The sequence below is a fragment of the Hemiscyllium ocellatum genome, chromosome 12, assembly GCF_020745735.1.
Source record: "Hemiscyllium ocellatum isolate sHemOce1 chromosome 12, sHemOce1.pat.X.cur, whole genome shotgun sequence".
NCBI classification, from domain to species: domain Eukaryota; kingdom Metazoa; phylum Chordata; class Chondrichthyes; order Orectolobiformes; family Hemiscylliidae; genus Hemiscyllium; species Hemiscyllium ocellatum.
Genome location: NC_083412.1, coordinates 50,424,561 through 50,442,555, shown reverse-complemented (window position 1 = coordinate 50,442,555; position 17,995 = coordinate 50,424,561). Strand labels below are relative to the sequence as shown.

At 41.1% G+C, this 17,995-nt stretch overlaps 1 protein-coding gene across 3 annotated transcripts in view; it reads right to left on the bottom strand.

The window, feature by feature from the left end:
- epha6 (eph receptor A6) overlaps positions 1-17,995 on the bottom strand; it is a 695,738-nt gene that overhangs the window by 613,896 nt on the left and 63,847 nt on the right. For all 3 annotated transcript variants that reach the window (XM_060833528.1, XM_060833529.1, XM_060833530.1), the window contains exon 2: positions 14,421-14,485. In XM_060833528.1, the coding sequence (XP_060689511.1) occupies positions 14,421-14,485 (65 nt within the window). The remainder of the gene's footprint in view (positions 1-14,420; positions 14,486-17,995) is intronic.

Genomic DNA, 17,995 nt, shown 5'->3' with positions numbered 1-17,995 from the left:
AATTCATTGGCTGCTGTTTTAGTGAGTTGGTGGATTTGTGGGCTAACACGATGCCAAGGCGTCCGAGTAGTCTGGCCCTGTTCACATCCATCAACGTCGACCAGGCCAAGGAAACACTGACTACATTATAAGAACCAAAGTCACATATACCCATCACCACCAACATCATCAGCAAGGACAGTATCGTGAAGCTAGTGGACCTATGCCTTACCACCCACTTCAACTTCAACAACAAAACCTACAGACAAACCAACGGAACACTCATGGGACCTCCGATATCCAGGGTTCTTAGCAGAGGAAATAATGCAGAGACTCGAACAAACAGCTCTGCCAACCCACCCTGGCCGACCCATTGTCTCAGCATGCTCCTGCCCCACTGAACCCATTTCTACCTACCTCAACACTGTCCTATTCCCCCCTAGTCCAGGCACTCCACACATACGTTCAAGACACCACCCACGCCCTCCACCTCCTCCAAGTTTTCCGTTTCCCCGGCCCCCAATGCCTCATCTTCACCATGGATATCCAGTCCCTCTACCCCTCCATCTGCCATGACCAGGGCCTCCAAGCCCTCAGTTTCTTCCTCTCCTGACGTCCCCAACAGTACCCTTCCACCGACACACTCATTCGTTTGGCCAAACTGGTCCTCCCCCTTAACAATTTTTCCTTTGAATCCTCCCACTTCCTCCAGACCAAAGGAGTAGCAATGGGCACCCGTATGGGCCCCAGCTATGCCTGTCTCTTTGTTGGCTACGTAGAACAGCCCATCTTCCGTAGTTACACCGACACCACTCCCTACCTCTTCCTCCGCTATATTGATGACTGTATTGGCGCCACCTCATGCTCCCGTGAGGAGGTTGAGCAATTCATCAACTTCACCAACACATTCCACCCTGACCTTAAATTTACCTGGACCATTTCCAACACCTCCCTCCCCTTCCTGGACCTCTCCATCTCCATTAATGACAACCAACTTGACACTGACAGTTTTTTTACAAACCCACAGACTCCCACAGCTACCTGGATTACACATCTTCCCACCTCCTGCAAAAATGCCATCCCATGTTCCCAATTTCTCTGCCTCTGCCGTAGCTGCTCCCAGGAGGATCAGTTCTACCACAGAACACACCAGATGGCCTACTTCTTTAGAGAACGCAATTTTCCTTCCCATGTGGTTAAAGATGCCCTCCAATGCAACTCGTCCACATCCCGCACCTCCGCCTTCAGACCCCACCCGCTTTCAGACTGAACCCCCCTGGTGCTCACCTTCCACCTTACTAACCTTTGCAAAAACCGTATCATCCACCGACATTTCCACCACCTCTAAATGGACCCCACCACCAGGGATATATTTCCCTCCCCACCCCTTTCCACCTTCCACAAAGAACATTCCCTCCGTGACTACCTGGTCAGGTCCACACCCCCCTACAATCCACCCTCTCGTACTGGCACCTTCCCCTGCCACCGCAGGAATTGCAAAATCTGTGCCCACACCTCCTCCCTCACCTCCATCCAAGGCCCTAAAGGAGCCTTCCACATCCAAAGTTTTACCTGCATATCCACCAAAATAATCCGTTGCTCCCAATGTGGTCTCCTCTACATTGGGGAGACTGGACGCCTCCTCGCAGAGCACTTTAGGGAACACCTCTGGGACACCCGCACCAATCAACCACACCACCCTGTGGCAACATTTCAACTCCCCCTCCCACTCTGCTGAGGACATGGAGGTCCTGGGTCTCCTTCACTGCCGCTCCCTCATCACTCGAGGCCTGGAGGAAGTATGCCTCATCTTCCGCCTCGGAATACTTCAACCCCAGGGCATCAATGTGGACTTCAACAGTTTCCTCATTTCTCCTTCCCCCACCTCACCAGAGTTCCAATCTTCCAGCTCAGCACTGTCCCCATGACTTTTCCTACCTGCCTATCTTCTTTTCCACCTATCCACTCCACCTTCCTCCCTGACCTATCACCTCCATCCCCTCCCCAACTCACCTATTGTACTCTATGCCACTTTCTCCCCACCCCCACCTTCCTCTCATTTATGTCTCCACCCTTCAGGCAGTCTGCATTCCTGATGAAGGGCTTTTGTCCAAAACATCGATTTCACTGCTCCTTGGATGCTGCCTGAACTGCTGTGCTTTTCCAGCACCTTGAATTCAGCTCTGCCAACCATCCAACCCAAATTTTGGTTCCGCTATGTGGATAACAACTTTGTCATCACTAAGCGAAACAAATTAGAGGAAGCCCTCAGGCTTAATGGCATAAAGTTCACTAAACAGGAGGAAAACAACAAACTTTCATTCCTAGTTGTCAGAGTAGAGCAAACAGCCAATGGGGATATTCAAACCAGCATCTACAGAAAAACACATACAGACCAAATATTGATCTACAGAAGCAATCATCCCAACATCCACAAACAAAGGTACATTAGAACATTATTTCAATGAGCCACCACACACTGCAGCACAGAGGAATTATACAGAGCAGAGAAAAATCACCTGTACAATGTATTCAAAAAGCATGGGTACCCAATGAACACAGTCCACCGATTTCAGAGCAACAAACCCAAACAAGCAGACAAAACAGGTCTAGAAACCCTAACCACTCTTCTGTATATCAAATACATCTTGGAAATGACTGCCAGACTACTCAGACCCTCTGACATCATGGTAGCCCATAAACCCACCAACACACTAAAACATCAGCTAATGAACTTGAAAGTCCCTATACAGACAACAAGCTAAACACCAAAATATTTTGTCAATGTCAGTAGTTTAGCTTGTTGTCTGTGTAGGGTTTTTCACTGTAACAAACAGGCAGTAAACTAGCCACCAGGATACATGAACATCAGCTAGCCACAAAACAATGTGACCCACTCTCAGTTGTATCCTTACATATGAGGAAGGACACCACTTCAACTGGGACAACACATCTATCCTTGCACAAGTCAAACAGAGACCTGCACGAGAATTCCTAGAAGCATGGCATTCCAACCGGAACTCTACCAACAAACATATTAACTTGGATCCCATTCACCACCCCAAAGAAAAAGAGCAGGAAATGACATTACCAACCTTTGGAAACCCAAATATTTAAATAGAAAGTGGGCTACACTACCAGTGCTTCATTCGGAGGCTCACTGAAGATGTTACCTAGTATGGTGATGAAACATCTGAAAATAAATCTTTTATCTCAGTGACCAAACTTCCATCCAGAACCTCAACCTGAGCTACAAATCTTCTCAAAGCTCAATAACTAAACATTCCTGTTTACAAGGTTTTCAGAAAAGTTATGAAATTACAAAAAAATGGTGGTGTTTTTGGTTAAAGAAAACTTTGTAACACTGGAGAAAAAAAAAGCCAATGTTTGAGCTTTTTTTTAAGGACAAAATTGAATTGCCTGCAGCTAAGGAATCAATACGATTTGCATTGCTTGGTGTAATATGAGCAAGCAGCTAGTGAGAAAGACATAAGAAACAAACCTGCAAAGAAATCACAAATGTAAACATCAGAGTGCTTATAATGGTGACTTGAATTTCACATCAGCTGGGAAAGTGGGAAGTAATCTATGGGGAAGCTAGAAACAAGGGAGTTTCAATTGTTTTCAGGAGAATTTCCAACAGCTTAGGATGTCCACTCCACTAGGAAAGGAGGCACTGTCGAACCTGCTTTTTGGGAGTGAAGTTGGCAAAGATCACGGGACAGTGGAAAATATTTAAGAATCATTGTGTAATGTTACATTGCCCCTCCATCTCTTTTTACCAAAGTGCATCACCTCACACATTTCTGATATGAACTTCATCTGACACCCATCCACTCACATCAACTTGCCCAATGGCCTTGTACATTTCACTGTTCTCTCATTTTACAATTTATCCAACATTTTTGTCCTCCACAAATCCTGGAATTGTCCCCCACACACCAATATTTAGATAATCTAAGATTGGGAAAATATTGTTTCCCATGGATCTTTACTACAAATCATCTTGCAACCTGAAAAAAAGTACTCATTAACCATTACTCTTTGTTGGTAGACAATGACATTAGCCATTGGAGGTGGATACTGCAGAAGCTGGAGATCAGAGTCAAGATTCAAGCGGTGCTGGAAAAGCACAGCAGGTCAGGTAGCATCTGAGGAGCAGGAAAATCAACGTTTTGGGCAAAAGCCCTTTATCAGGAATGGCATTAGCCAATCCAGTGTGAGAATAACCAACTGGTGGAGAGCCTACGTCATTGGGTCAAAAACAGAACTAGGCCACACAGTCTAGAACTGCAATGCTGGTGGTACAAGCAGTAGCTGATCAATGGGGCTACCTTCAGAAAAGAATTAGTTTGGGCACAGTTAAGGAATATTGCCTTAAAAAGAAATAGAAATTAAGCGAAAGAAGGGGGAGAAAAGAAGGGTATTTCTGACAGATGTCAGGTGGTAAATACAATTGAGAATCAAGCTGAATACAGAAGGCTCAGAAGAGAGATGAGAAAGCAAACATGAGAAACAGAAGAGATTATAAACAAAGACAAGCGGCTAAGAAAGCGAAATCCCAAAGTCTTCTACTGACATAATAATAATTTTTAAAGTGGTAAGAGGAGAAGTAGGGTTAATTAGGGATGATAAAGGGAATTTATACTTGAAGGCAAGTGACATGTCACATGTCTAAGGTGTTAAATGACTATTTTATATCAGTCTTTACCGAGGAGGCAAATGTGGTTCAGGCCATGGTGACAGAGAAGAAAACACATTTATTAAAAGGGTATAAAATTGATATGGAGATGACATTGGGTAAGTTGCCAGTATTTCAAGTTGATCAGACACCAGAATCAGATGGAATATATGAAAGGATATCAAAGGAAGTCGAAGTGGAAATTATCTTACAAATCTTCTCTGGATTTGAGGGTGGTGAATTAAGGTTGCAAAGATCATTCTGGCAATTACAAACCAGTCAGTTCTACTTTGGTGGTGGGGAAACTGAGAAATTAATTCTATCTTGAATAATAAATATATAGAAAATTGTGGTTTGATTCATGTGTCTACATGGATTGAAGGCAAAATCATGTATAGTTAACTTAAAGCTTTTTCTGAAGAGATAATAGGGTGTGTGTTGAGGAGGGCAAGGCTGATCACATGATGCACATGGATTGCCAAAAGGTAATACAGTGCCACAAGACAGACAGGTAAGAAAGGTATAAATCATGGAACTGTAGCAAGGTGAACACAAAATTAGCCAAGTAATAGGAAATAGAATATTTTTTCACCTGGAAGCAGGTTGGTAGAGGAGATCCCCCAGCAGTTAGTATTGCAACCCTTACTTTTCCTGACATGCAAGTAATGTAAATATTTGTGTACAGGGGACAAGTTCAAAGTTTATGGATGATAAAAAATATTGATAGCATTGTACAGTGTGAGCAAACAGTGTAGAAAATCTTAAGGACATTGTTAAGTTGAAGTCCAATGCAGAGAAGAGCAATGTGATGAACTTTGATACAAAGAAATGATGGGCCAAATGACCTCCTTTGGCACCATATCAATTCTGAGATTTTACAGAGAATAGTACAGCACAGGAACAGGCCCTTTACTTCCACCACCACCCACCCCCCCCCACCCCCCAACAAAGACTGCACTGACATACAACATTTTTTTAAACTGAAAACCTTCTGTCTCTCCCCATTCCCTACCCATTCACATTATTTGTCAAGATGCCTCTTAAATGTCACTATTGTATCTACCTTCACCACCTGCAATGGCAGTCCCTTCCAGGCTCTTGCCAGCCTCTGTGTAAGAAAAACTGCCTTTCACATCTCCTTTTTACCTTAAGCCTATGTCCCCTATTAGATGATAGTGTTATCCTAGGAAAAAGACTGTAACTGGCCATTCTCTCCTTGTCTTCTATCAAGTCATCCCTCATTCATTGACATTCAAGTGAAAACAAACCAAGTTTGTCTAATCTGTCTTCATTGATAATATCCTTCATACCTGGAAACATACTGATAAACTAATTCTAAACCCCCTCCAAAGCTTCCATATTCTTTGAGTAGGTTGGTGACCAGAACCAAAAACAATATTGCAAAAGTGGCCAAACTAAGGTTCTATACCGCTGCAATGTGACTTACCAATTTTTGTACTGTATGCCTGAACCAAGGGCAAGCATGCCAAATACCTTCCTTATCCACATGTGTTAACACTTACAGATAACTATGGACCTATACACCTAGCTCCCTCTGTATGTTGATGCTATTAAGGGTTGCTTCATTTACTGTATACTTCCCTCCTGCATTAGATCTTCCAAAATGCATCACCTCACATTTGTCCAGATCAAATTCCATCTGCCATTTCTCTACCCAACTGTCCAGCCTATCCATATCCTGCTGTATCCTCTGGCAATCCTCCTCACTATCAGCAGCTCCTTCAATCTGTGTGTTATCCACAAACTTACTAACCAGAAACCTACATTCTCTTCCACACCATGGGTGACAGATCTCTAGTCAGAAAAACACACTTCTATCTCTACCGTTTTCTTTCATTAAGCCAGTCCTATATCCATCTTACCAGCTGACTACGGATTGTATCTGACTTTACCTGTTGTATCAGTCTGCCATGAAGGACTATGTCAAAAGCTTTGCCAAAGTCCATACAGACATCACCTGCTGCCCTCCCCTCAAATCATCTTTGTCACTCAATTCACTTTATGAGACCCAACCTTCTTACATAAAGCTATGCTGCCTATTGCTAATAAGTCCATATTCTTCCATATGTGTAAAGCCTATCTTTTCTTCAATAATTTCCCTCCACTGACAAAGTTCAACTGGCCTGTAATTTCCCAGATTATCCCTGTTGCACTTCTTTAACAAAGAAACAATAAAGGCTATTCTCAAGCCCTCTGGAACCCATCCTGTGAGTAAAGAAGATATAAAGATTTCATACAGATCCCGGTAATTTCCACCCCTGCCTCCCTCAGCATTCTGGGATTGAACCCATGTGGCCCTGGGAACTTGACTACTGTAATGCTTTTCAAAGCACTCACCCCATTTTTTATATGCACAGAGTATCAATTAACTCCTCCTGAGACTTACTGTCCAACATAGCAAAAGTGAGAACTGCAGATGCTGGAGATCAGAGTCAAGATTAGGGTGGTGCTAAAAAAGCACAGCAGGTCAGGCAGCATCTGATGTTTTGGGCAAAAGCCCTTCATCAGTCCCTCATTCCTGATGAATGGCTTTTGCCCGATACGTCGATTTTCCTGCTCCTTGGATGCTGCCTGACCTGCTATGTTTTTCCAGCACCACACTAATCTTGTCACTGTCCAACATGTCCTTCTGCTTTGTGAACATGGTCACAAAGCAATTATTATGAATCTCACTCACTTTCTCTGGCTTCATGCATAAATTCCCTCCTTTGTCCTTGCGTGGACCTACCCTTTCCCTAGCCAAATTCTTTTTCCTTATGCATATAAAATATATTGGGATCTTCCTTAATCTTGTTGCCAAAGACATTTCATGGCCCCTTCTGGTCCTCTTAAATCTTTATTTAAGTTATTTCCTTCTTCACCGTGCAGACAGTGTTGGACAAGGTTGGGGGTGGGCAGGTGGGCTGTGTTGGACAGGGTTTGATGGGATGGGGGCGGTATTGGACAGGATGGGGGCAGGTGGGGGCCATGTTGGACAGGGTTGGATGGGATGGGGGGCAGGTGGGAGCAGTATTGGACGGGATGGGGGCAGGTGGGGGGTGGGGGGGACGGTGTTGGACGGGATCGGGGCAGGTAGGGGGGTGGGGTTGGATGGGATGGGGGCAGATGGGAGCAGTGTTGGATGGTATGGGGGCAGGTGGGGGCGATGTTGGACAGGGTTGGGAACGGGCGGATGGGGAGGCAGTGTTGGTTGGGATTGGGGTGGGTGGGAGGGCAAAGTTGGACAGGGTTGGGGGTTGGGAGGGGGGCAGGGCACGCGTGCGCTGTGATGCTGCCTTATCCCCTGAACAGGGAGCAGCCTTTACAGAAATCTCCACACCCCAGAGGAGAAGCATCGAATCGATTAACCACATAATCAATTATCCAAACGAAATAGTGCCCACCCATCTCGTTCAGATAATCGAGGTTCCTCTGTACTACCTTTTTTCTTTTTGGCTGAGTTCACAAGGCTCCTGAATCTTGCCATCCTTATCCTTCATTTTCACAAGAAATTGCTGGTCTTGACTTCTCATCAACTCATCTTTGAAAGGTTCCCACATGTTGTGGATTTTCACTCAGACAGCCGATCGCAATTTAGATTCCCAGTTGTTGCCCAATGTCGTCAGTGTTAGCCTTCCCTAAATTTCATATTTTCATTTAAGGAGTACTCTTATCCTATCCACAAATAACTTAAAACTGACAGAATTATAGTCACTGTTTCAGAAATGCTTTCTCATTGAAACATCAATCACCCGAGAAGGCTCATTTTCTAGAAGGGATATTTACATATTACTTCAAAAAACCATCCTAGACACACCTAACAGATTTCCCGCATCCAAGCCCCTTGCACTAAATGAGTGAAGTAGGAGCTGCATTAGATCATTGGATCCATCAAATCTGCTCCATGTAACAAATTCATGGCTAAACCCATCTTTTGAATTGACAATGATGTCCTTTCGAGGTCTCGAGTATGTCCCATGGGCCTTCACGTCAATGTTTATTCTCGATCCGAAGATCCCCAGGCACAAGTGGTAGCACGTTCCGTGGTGGTAGTGTGATCTGGAGTGCACCATTTACTTCCTTTCTTTCATTCTCTGCATCACTAAGGAATTTCATGGACAATCTATCACATTTTTGATTATTTGGCAATGAAACATCCTCAGAATCATCGATGTTCATGCTTTAGCAGGAGAGCATCAGATTGTTTTCCGAATTGAAAGACTCAGGATAACAGTCACTGATTCCTCTATAAGTCAATCGACAAGGTTCCTCATTATAGGCTGGTTAACAAGGTCAGATCACATAAAATACAGAGAGAACTAGACATCTTGATATAGAACTGGCTCAAAGGTAGAAGACAGGGACTGATGGTGGAGGGTTGCTTTTCAGACTGGAGGTCTACGACCAATGTTGTGCCACAACGAACGGTGCTCGGTCCAAGGCTTTTTGTCATTTACATGAATGATTTGGATGTGACTGTAGGAGGTATGGTTTGTAAATTTGCAGATGACATCTAAATTGGCAGTGTAGTGGACTGCAAGGAAGGTTACCTCGGAGTACAATGGGAGCTTGATCAGATGGGCTGACAGGCCAAGGAGTGGCAGATAGTGTTTAATTTAGATAGAAATGAGGAGTTGCACTCTGGTAGGATGTATACACTTAATGGTAAGGTCCTGGGACATGTTACTAAATTAAAAAGGATCTTGGAGTGCAAATTCATGGTTCATTGAAAGTGGAGTCAAAGGGAGACTGGGTAATGAAGGCAGCATTTGGTAAGCTTGTCTTTATTGATCAGTACATAGAGTATAGGAGTTGGGAGGTCACGTTCAGCTGGTTAGGCCACTTTTGGAATACTCCATAGAACCTCCACAGTGTGGAAACAGACCATTCGGCCCAACAAGTCCATATCGACTCTCTGAAGAACATCCTACCCCTATCCCTGAAACTCTACATTTCCACCTAACCTACATATCCCTGGGCATTATGGGCAATTTAGTATAGCCAATCCACCTAACCTGCATATCTTTGGACTGTGGGAAGAAACCAGATCCCCTGGTGGAAATCCACACAGACACAGGGAGAACATGCAAACTCCACAGATAGTCGCCAGAGATTGGAATTGAACCTGTGTTGCTGGTGCTGTGAGGCAGCAGTGCTAACCACTGAGCCACCATGCCGTCCTTAATTCGGTGTTCAGTTCTGGTCTCCTTGCTTGGAAAGGATGTTGTGAAACTTAAAAGTTCTGAAAAGATTTACAATCATGTTGCCAAGATTAGAGGGTTTGAGCTATAGGAAGAGGCTGAATAAGCTGGGGCTATTTTCTCTGGAGCCTCAGAGGCTGAGGGGTGATGTTACAGGTGTTTATAACATCATGAAGGACATGGATAGAGTGAATAGCCAAGGTCTTTTTCTCAGGGTAGGAAAGATCAAAACAAGAGGGCATAGGCTTAAGGTGAGAGGGTAAAAAACTTTAAAAGGGATGAAGGGGCAACATTTCAAACATATGGTGGTGCATGCATGGAATGAGCTGCCAGAGGAAGTGGTCAAGGCTGGTACAATTACAACATTTAAAAGATCTCTGGATGGGTATATGAATAGGAAGGGGTAAGAGGGATATGGGCCAAATGCTGGCAAATGGGATTGGATTAATTTGGGACATCTGGTTGGTATGGACAAGTTGGACTGAAGGGTCTGTTTCTGTGCTGTACATCTCAATGACTCTATGACTCTCCATCAATCAAAACAGCCTCAGTCATCTACCCCTTCAAACTCTCAATGTTTAATACATGTTTTAATGAGATAACCACACATTTTCATAACCTTTAGAGTTTACAGGATCATTGTTGTCTCTCAGAATAAAAAAGAAAGCTGGCATGTGGCTTACTGGTTAGCACAGCTGCCTCACAGCACCAGGAACCCAGGTTTGATTCCAGGCCCAAGCGACTCTCTGTCTGGAGTTTGCAGATTCTCCCAGTGTCTGTGTGGGTTTCCTCCAGGTGCTCCAATTTCCTTCCCACAATCCAAAGATGTGCAGGTTAGGTGGATTGACCATACTAACTTGACCAGTGTGTTAGAGTGTGCAGGCTAGGTGGATTAGCCATGGGAAACATAGGGTTACAGGGACAGAGTGGGTTTGGGTGGGATGCTGTTCGAAGGGTCGCTGTAGACTTGATGGGCTAAATAGCCCGCTTCCACACACTAAGGATTCTATGATTCTATAGATACAGTCCCATTTGTATTCACTCTTTGCTCCCAGGACTGCATTTCATCTCATGAATGGATTTAATTAACGTTTTCTGCACCCTTCTAAAGCCTAATACATCATTCCTTAGGTACGACGATCAACTCTATACAACATTCTTGGCATTGCCTCAGCAAAGATACAGAAAGACTTATTTTGATACTCTGAATCTCTATGTAGCAATGACTAAAATACCATTTGCCTTAATTGTTTGCTGTAATTACAAACTGACATCCCATCATGTAGGAGGATACTGAAATCCCCAAATGCCAACATATGTGTTGTACTTTCAGAAAAAAAAGTATTCTCTATTCTTTCCAAAATGCACAACATTTGTAAAGCTCTTAGGCAATCATTTGATTGCACATCCCTTTGTATCTTCCTCACAACTTATCATCATGTAGCTTGGTACTGTCAGCATGCTGTAGCTAGATAAATTGCACTCAGTTCCAATATTTAAGTCATTGAGCTAGGTTGGCTTTAACAGACTAACTGACTTTCATGTACTGATCCATGAATTACACCCTGCCAAGTGAAAATTACATCTTGAATCCTCCTTTCTCCAATAACAGATCAATAGCATTTTATCCCAAATCCCATGACACAAATGCTGATGTGGCACCACATCAACTATTTTCTCAGAACGCAATGTAATACATCCTTGAGTTCCCCTTATCCAACCACATAGTTACACACACTCAAAATTTCATACATGTTTACAGTTAAAATGATCATGTAAAATGAGAAAGGAGATGGGAAATCCTAATAATAAAATCCTAATAATAATCCAATATATGGATTGTATATAACAAGAGCACTAGCAAAGACAGTTAAAAAGAAGAATCAATAGCTAAGAAATAATAAGTGCAGAAAAAGGTTAGGGGGGTATTTTACAGGTACTCACACAGTAATTAACATTGGACTGAAAAAATATGGATAGAGCAGATCTAGCAGCTTCAAACTTAGAACTGAAGAGGTACTATGGCCCGTAACAATATTCAATCACAATCTGCAACTTCTTAGGCCAGAATATACCCCACTCCACAATCATCATCAAGCCTGCTTGAGCAAGGAGCGCTGCAGTGCATGTTAGATGTAACAGACAAACATTATACTAAGACTCCAACCTAGTGAAGGGCTACATATATACTTAATATCAGAAACAGAATGAAACAGACAAAACTAGGGAATTCCTGAACAAAGATCAAAGGTCTGCAGTCCTGCCACATTGAGTAGTGATTGGTGGTGGATAATTAAACAACAAACCAGATGGTAGTGTGCCTCAGCAATTAGCATTGCTGCCTCAATTCCAACTTTGGGTGACTGCCTGTGTGTGTGGAGTTTGCATGTCTATGTGGGTCTCCACCCCAGTGCAAATTAGGTGAATTAGACATGGAGAATACAGGGTTGCAGGATAGGGTGGGGGAGCTGGGTCTGGGTGTGACGTTCTTTGGAGGGTTGTTGCAGACTTGATGGGCCAAATGGCCTCTTTCTGTACTGTAGTGATTCTATGATTCTATCAATGGAAAAGGCTCCATAAGTATCCACATTCTCAATAATGGGATCGCCAAGTACATTAGCGCAGCAGGCAAGGTGAAAATTTGCAATCATCTCCAGACAGAAGTGCCAAGTGAATGATTTATCTGGACTCAGACGGGCACAGAATCACAGATGCCTGTGTTCAGCCAACTGAATAAACTCCATCTGAGATCAAGAAATAGACAAAGGCACTGGAATACAGCAATAATACAGGCCCTCAAACACTCCAACCTAACAGCACTCTCCTTTGATGCAGCACACATTTTTATTTTCCCTTTGAATTTGTATTCTTGTGAAATGTCCTGAACAGTGCACGTTAATAAGCTTACACAACTGTCTCTTTTTAACAATGCAGAAATTATGAAATGCAAGTTTTCACACCATTCTGCAGGATTTTTCAAACTCATTTCCATGCATTCTCATACTGAGGCTTGCAGGGAAAAAAAAATTACAGACACAGGAATTTTCCACAATTATGTTAGAACAGTAGTTTTTCAATAATAATGTTGGCAAAACTGTCAACATGCAACATCTTTATTCCACTTATAGTAACTTTCACAAGTAGAAATGCAAACATTACTGCTAGAGATTATATACATTTCCACAGAAGGTACAGGTAGAAGATCCTTTATCTGAACATCCAAAACCCGAAAAGCTCTGAAATCCAAAGGTATTTTTGTGAAGTATTTTTCTCATTAACAAGATTGTTTGACGAGCAAACACTTAACCCAAGTCGACACCCACTCAATGTGTGTCGCTCAGATGCGACATTGGGGGGTGGGGGGGCGATGTTGGACCAGCACTGGAAGGTCTGAGGTTCTCTGTGAACACCCCCAATTCGAAACCCACTCGATGCATGTCACTCATGCGACATTGGGTTGGGGGAGGGGACGTGGTCAAGCACATTCTTAGTAGGAAGTCTGCCTTTCTGGTAAGATTTTTAAAATTTTCACCATCAAATTGTCACATTCTGAAAACCGAAAGATTCTGAATTCCAAGAAACAGCTGGTCCCGAGCATTTCTGATAAAGAATTTTCTTCTACCTCTACTGAGGCACTCCCAACCTTTAATGGGAAATTAACTGATCGACAAGAACTTCCACTCATATACTAGACATCAAACTGGCTAAGATCTAGGAAAGAAAATTACAATTTGTACAACCTGCTGGAATTAGCTTCATAATGATTATTGCCAAAAATCTGAACTGGCCATGAAAAACCAAATGTTTGAGAGAAATATCAATTTTTTCATGATAGTAATTAATACACAATTTTTAAAAAATGTTATCAACTATCTTAGTTCAGTTACAATCATCTAATTAACTTTTGTTCACGTGAAAAGCTACACCACAGAATTCATTAGAGCCTTACTCACTGGCTTTCTTGGAGGCCAGCAGCAAGTGTGGTTGCTATGTCACTGATTGAAAAGTTGAGAACATTTGAGACATTACTTTACGCCAGAATACCTTACTGTAGAGAATGAGAAGTACAGCTTGAAATGATCATAGGACCATGAGACTTAGAAGTGGAAGTAAGGCCATTTGGCCCATCGAGTCCACTCTGCCAAATTTATGAGCAAATCACCATTAATGTAATATGTAAAATATGAATATAAAAAGAAGGATCACCCATATTAAAATTATTTGGGAACATAAAATTCACTTTGAAGCTAACCTGATACAAGATCCAAAAGATCAATTATCAGAGTTATCAAATTTTAAGTGTAAACTATCTTTTCCACAGCAACAGTACACAAGAAAAAAATCTAATTCTTTGGTAAAATAATAAGCATTTTAAAATTTTCAACATATTTGTTCTAATAAATTATTCACTTTCATAAAAGACAAGTATTTGTGAAAATATAATATTGACATAAGACACCTTAGAGTCCCATATATAAAGCCCTATTCGATGAGGTGAGCTTTTTTACTAAACAGCTGCTTGTGACTTACCATATGTAATTAAAAGATTACAAACTTACCCCATTTAATGGATATGCTTTCCATCCCAGCTCTCCTAGTGCAGCTGTTGTGTCTAGCAGCACAACTGAAAACAAGTAACATGTTAAAATTAGTATTTAATTGACATTTGCAAAATAACAAATAATCAAAAACTATGCTCATTTCCCAGCATCAAGTAATGGTGCAAGCTTTCTGTTAATGTATTACAAACTGCTGTGATCTCAAGAAGAGTGCCAGAGTAAGGACAGTTAATTAAGTTTAGCAGCAAAGATAACGTGAGCCAAGACTTTAACAAATAGTTGAAAGGGCATTTTAAATGTTCAACAATCTGGAATTCAATGCCTGTTTGACATTATGAAGAGCAACACAATTACTAACACAGTTAATGCAGTCAAGTTAACATGAGCTGCAGTCAAACCTGATGTAAACAAATCTCTGAATTTGAACATGAATATTACCAACATAATCCACAGAATGAACATTTATTTATGAATGGAGATGAAGAGCCATTATAGTTTTTTTCTCATAGGGAAAGACTGATGGATACATGGCAATTTTAATATACTTATTTTGACAAGATTTTGTTTTGAATATAGGCTAACGGTTCATACATTTTTTTTTAAGAAAGTGCCCTTTCAGACAAAGCCAAGCAAATTTGAATTTCCACAGCTCTTCCAAGTTTCAGTATGTCCCAAATCACATTCAGCCAAGGAAGCATTTTTTGAAAAGCTGTCACTTTTCTAAATCAGGAAACATAGATAACCAGTTTGCACTCAGGAAGATCCCACAGATAGTAATGAGATAACAACCTCGTACTGGTGCTGGTTGAGGATTAATGATGGACAAGATGTCCTCTCATAACCTTAAAACATTTATAAATGCAAATTCATTTTTTAAAAAGAAGAAATTATCAGATGACTTGGCACATGACATAGAACATAAATGCTAGGAGACAGTCTCCCTACCTTTGAAACAGCAGATAGCATACCATGGAACCAGCTTTAATACATATGTTTGAGTGGTATTTTCCTTCCTTGGATGACAGGTCGTTAGACGATTTCAATAGTTCTGATATTTAGTGTAGCACAGAGTAAGTTTCATGCTATTTGCCTTGCACTACTAGTTAGTTATATTTTTAACAGTTGCTGAATATGCTGTGTGACAATGTTTAATAATTCATCAACTGAAAAATTTTATGACCTTCATAAATTAAACAAGGCGATTTATTCATGATCGTCACTCAATACTAGCACACAGCTAAATAGTCCAACAACCAAATAGGTCACCTTTATGTATGTGCGATAAAAACATTAGGCAGGATGCTTGCAGAATCCTGAAACCTAACTGCAATGCGTGAATGCAGATAGAAGCTCATTATTTATTCAAACATTTTTTTTTTGCTAGACACCAAACAGGATGGATGGTTCCAAGATGCTCTGCAAATCAAAACATTTTTTTTCTCTTCTATGTTTTTGCTCACATAGAATTAAGATTGCAGCTAGAAGGCTAATTCGAAATGCATTATCTTCTAATTGATCACCAAGCATATTAATAAATTGTCCTGATACCTAATCACTAAGTGTTTTTACTTAATAACAAAAACACCCAATTTAACAACATCCATCCTCGTGTATGCAACTGTCACTAAATTCTGATGTTTCGATAAGCAGAGTTGGCAAATCTCCGATCCTGGTCTGTAGCCATATAATCAGAAGCACTGCTAAAATGAAATACAGTAATTTGAAAATATTCTTGTTGTACATTTGATTCTGTAGATCTCTGGTCTTCATATTTGCAAATGTGGCTTAATCTGTTTCATGGCAGCTTATCATCTTAGTGCCATGTTATTACTCTGATGGGATGCAAAGATATATAAAATGCACCCATGGATAGAATTGCTTTATTTTTTCCAATAATGTAAATACCTGCTGCTCAGATTGTGCTGAAACTGAATCAAAACAGAATCTTTTTCCTCATATGTATAATGAGTCCCAGGACGTAGAGTGAAAAAAAATTCATGTTATTCATGTCATTAAACATCTTCGTGAAACACAGGGTAGCAGCGAAAGAGCATTTTCTCTCTGGGTGACACGATTTTAGCTTGTCCTCATTGAATGCATCAGTACACAGGAAAAAAGCATCGTTCACATTTTGTTCTATGTTAGCACACACCCTTTTTCAGGATTTCATAGGACAGAGGTTAAACAAAAGAGCAAGATTCCTGAAAAAAATGCTTAAAAATCACTTCCACAGAAGCACTGGTATGATGTTGCTCATTCTTTCAGCCATTCTTCAGGTTCTTTTAAAGAGAGGCACAATTTAGTACATTTTTTCCAATCTACCTGTTGAGTGGCGTTATTACACATCTCTGGAGCAGGTGATATGAATTTGGGCCTTCTGGCTCAAGGTCAAGGACACTATCACTGGGCCACAAGAGTCCTTAGGCTATCATCTAGGATGAACAAAAAACAAACTAGCACTAGGAATAGCAACTACTAGGAAATGACCTGAAATTACCTAAAGCCCATTTTAATTATTCACATTAAAATGCGCAGTGGGACAAAATTTTTACCCCATTAGTCCCGACTTGATTCTAGCTGAAGTCAAAACATACTTGCATCCAACACGGCACCCAAATGAGGTATATTTTCAGTAGGCACAGTAAAATGGGACTCAAACTAAAGACAAATGTGATCCGATATTTTAATCAATACCCAGAGTTCTCCTGCATTGGCTGTCCTAACATGTGTAGGTGGTATCTAAGAGCATCAGTGTTTTTGTTGGGTGTATATCTATTGCTATACAGTAACTGTTGGCTATAGGTTTATAAGAATGGTTTAGTGACCTCCTACAGGGAAATAGAGTTAAACTACTACCTAGAATTTGTGCTACAGATGTGATTTAAAACTAGCCTATTGAACATTGTTTTCTTCAATACAACAAAAACTCTAATCTTTCCTTTGAGCATTTCATGATCACTAGTTACACAAAGCAGTTATGTTATGATTAAATATTTCTATATGTGCAGAAACAACTAGGACACAAAAATCATGTAAAAGTCCTTAGGGAAGAAAAATATTCAAGCTTTACAATCATGCAACTTATAGACAGTCACAAGCAGGCTCATTTGGACTAGCAATATTTTAGATTATGTATTAAGCAATAGAAAGCAAAAAATGCAAATTATTTTGCCTTACCCTTGTTTAAAGGTGATCTCAGAGTCAGGAAAATATTGTTATGAGGGAATTAGACTTTCAATCACATACTTAGCAATCACAATACTGAAAAAGTGCCATAAATTAACTGACAGGAAGTGTCGCTGTTTTTTTATTTATTTCGAGGCATTGTAATGAAAGGCACAAATAAAGACTGACAGACATGAAGAATTGCAGTTCACATGTACAGTATGCAATGATGCAGGAGCCTTATGTGATCTGACGTATTTACCTTAACATACATACCTTATGCTGGCCCCTTTGAAAGTAAACAATATACTTTTCCTGTACTCCTCACTTCCACATTGTGAACTCCACCCAGTGACATCATTCTCTTTCTTTATCACTTGAATTAGTTTGCCATCCAGCAAACATTTTCA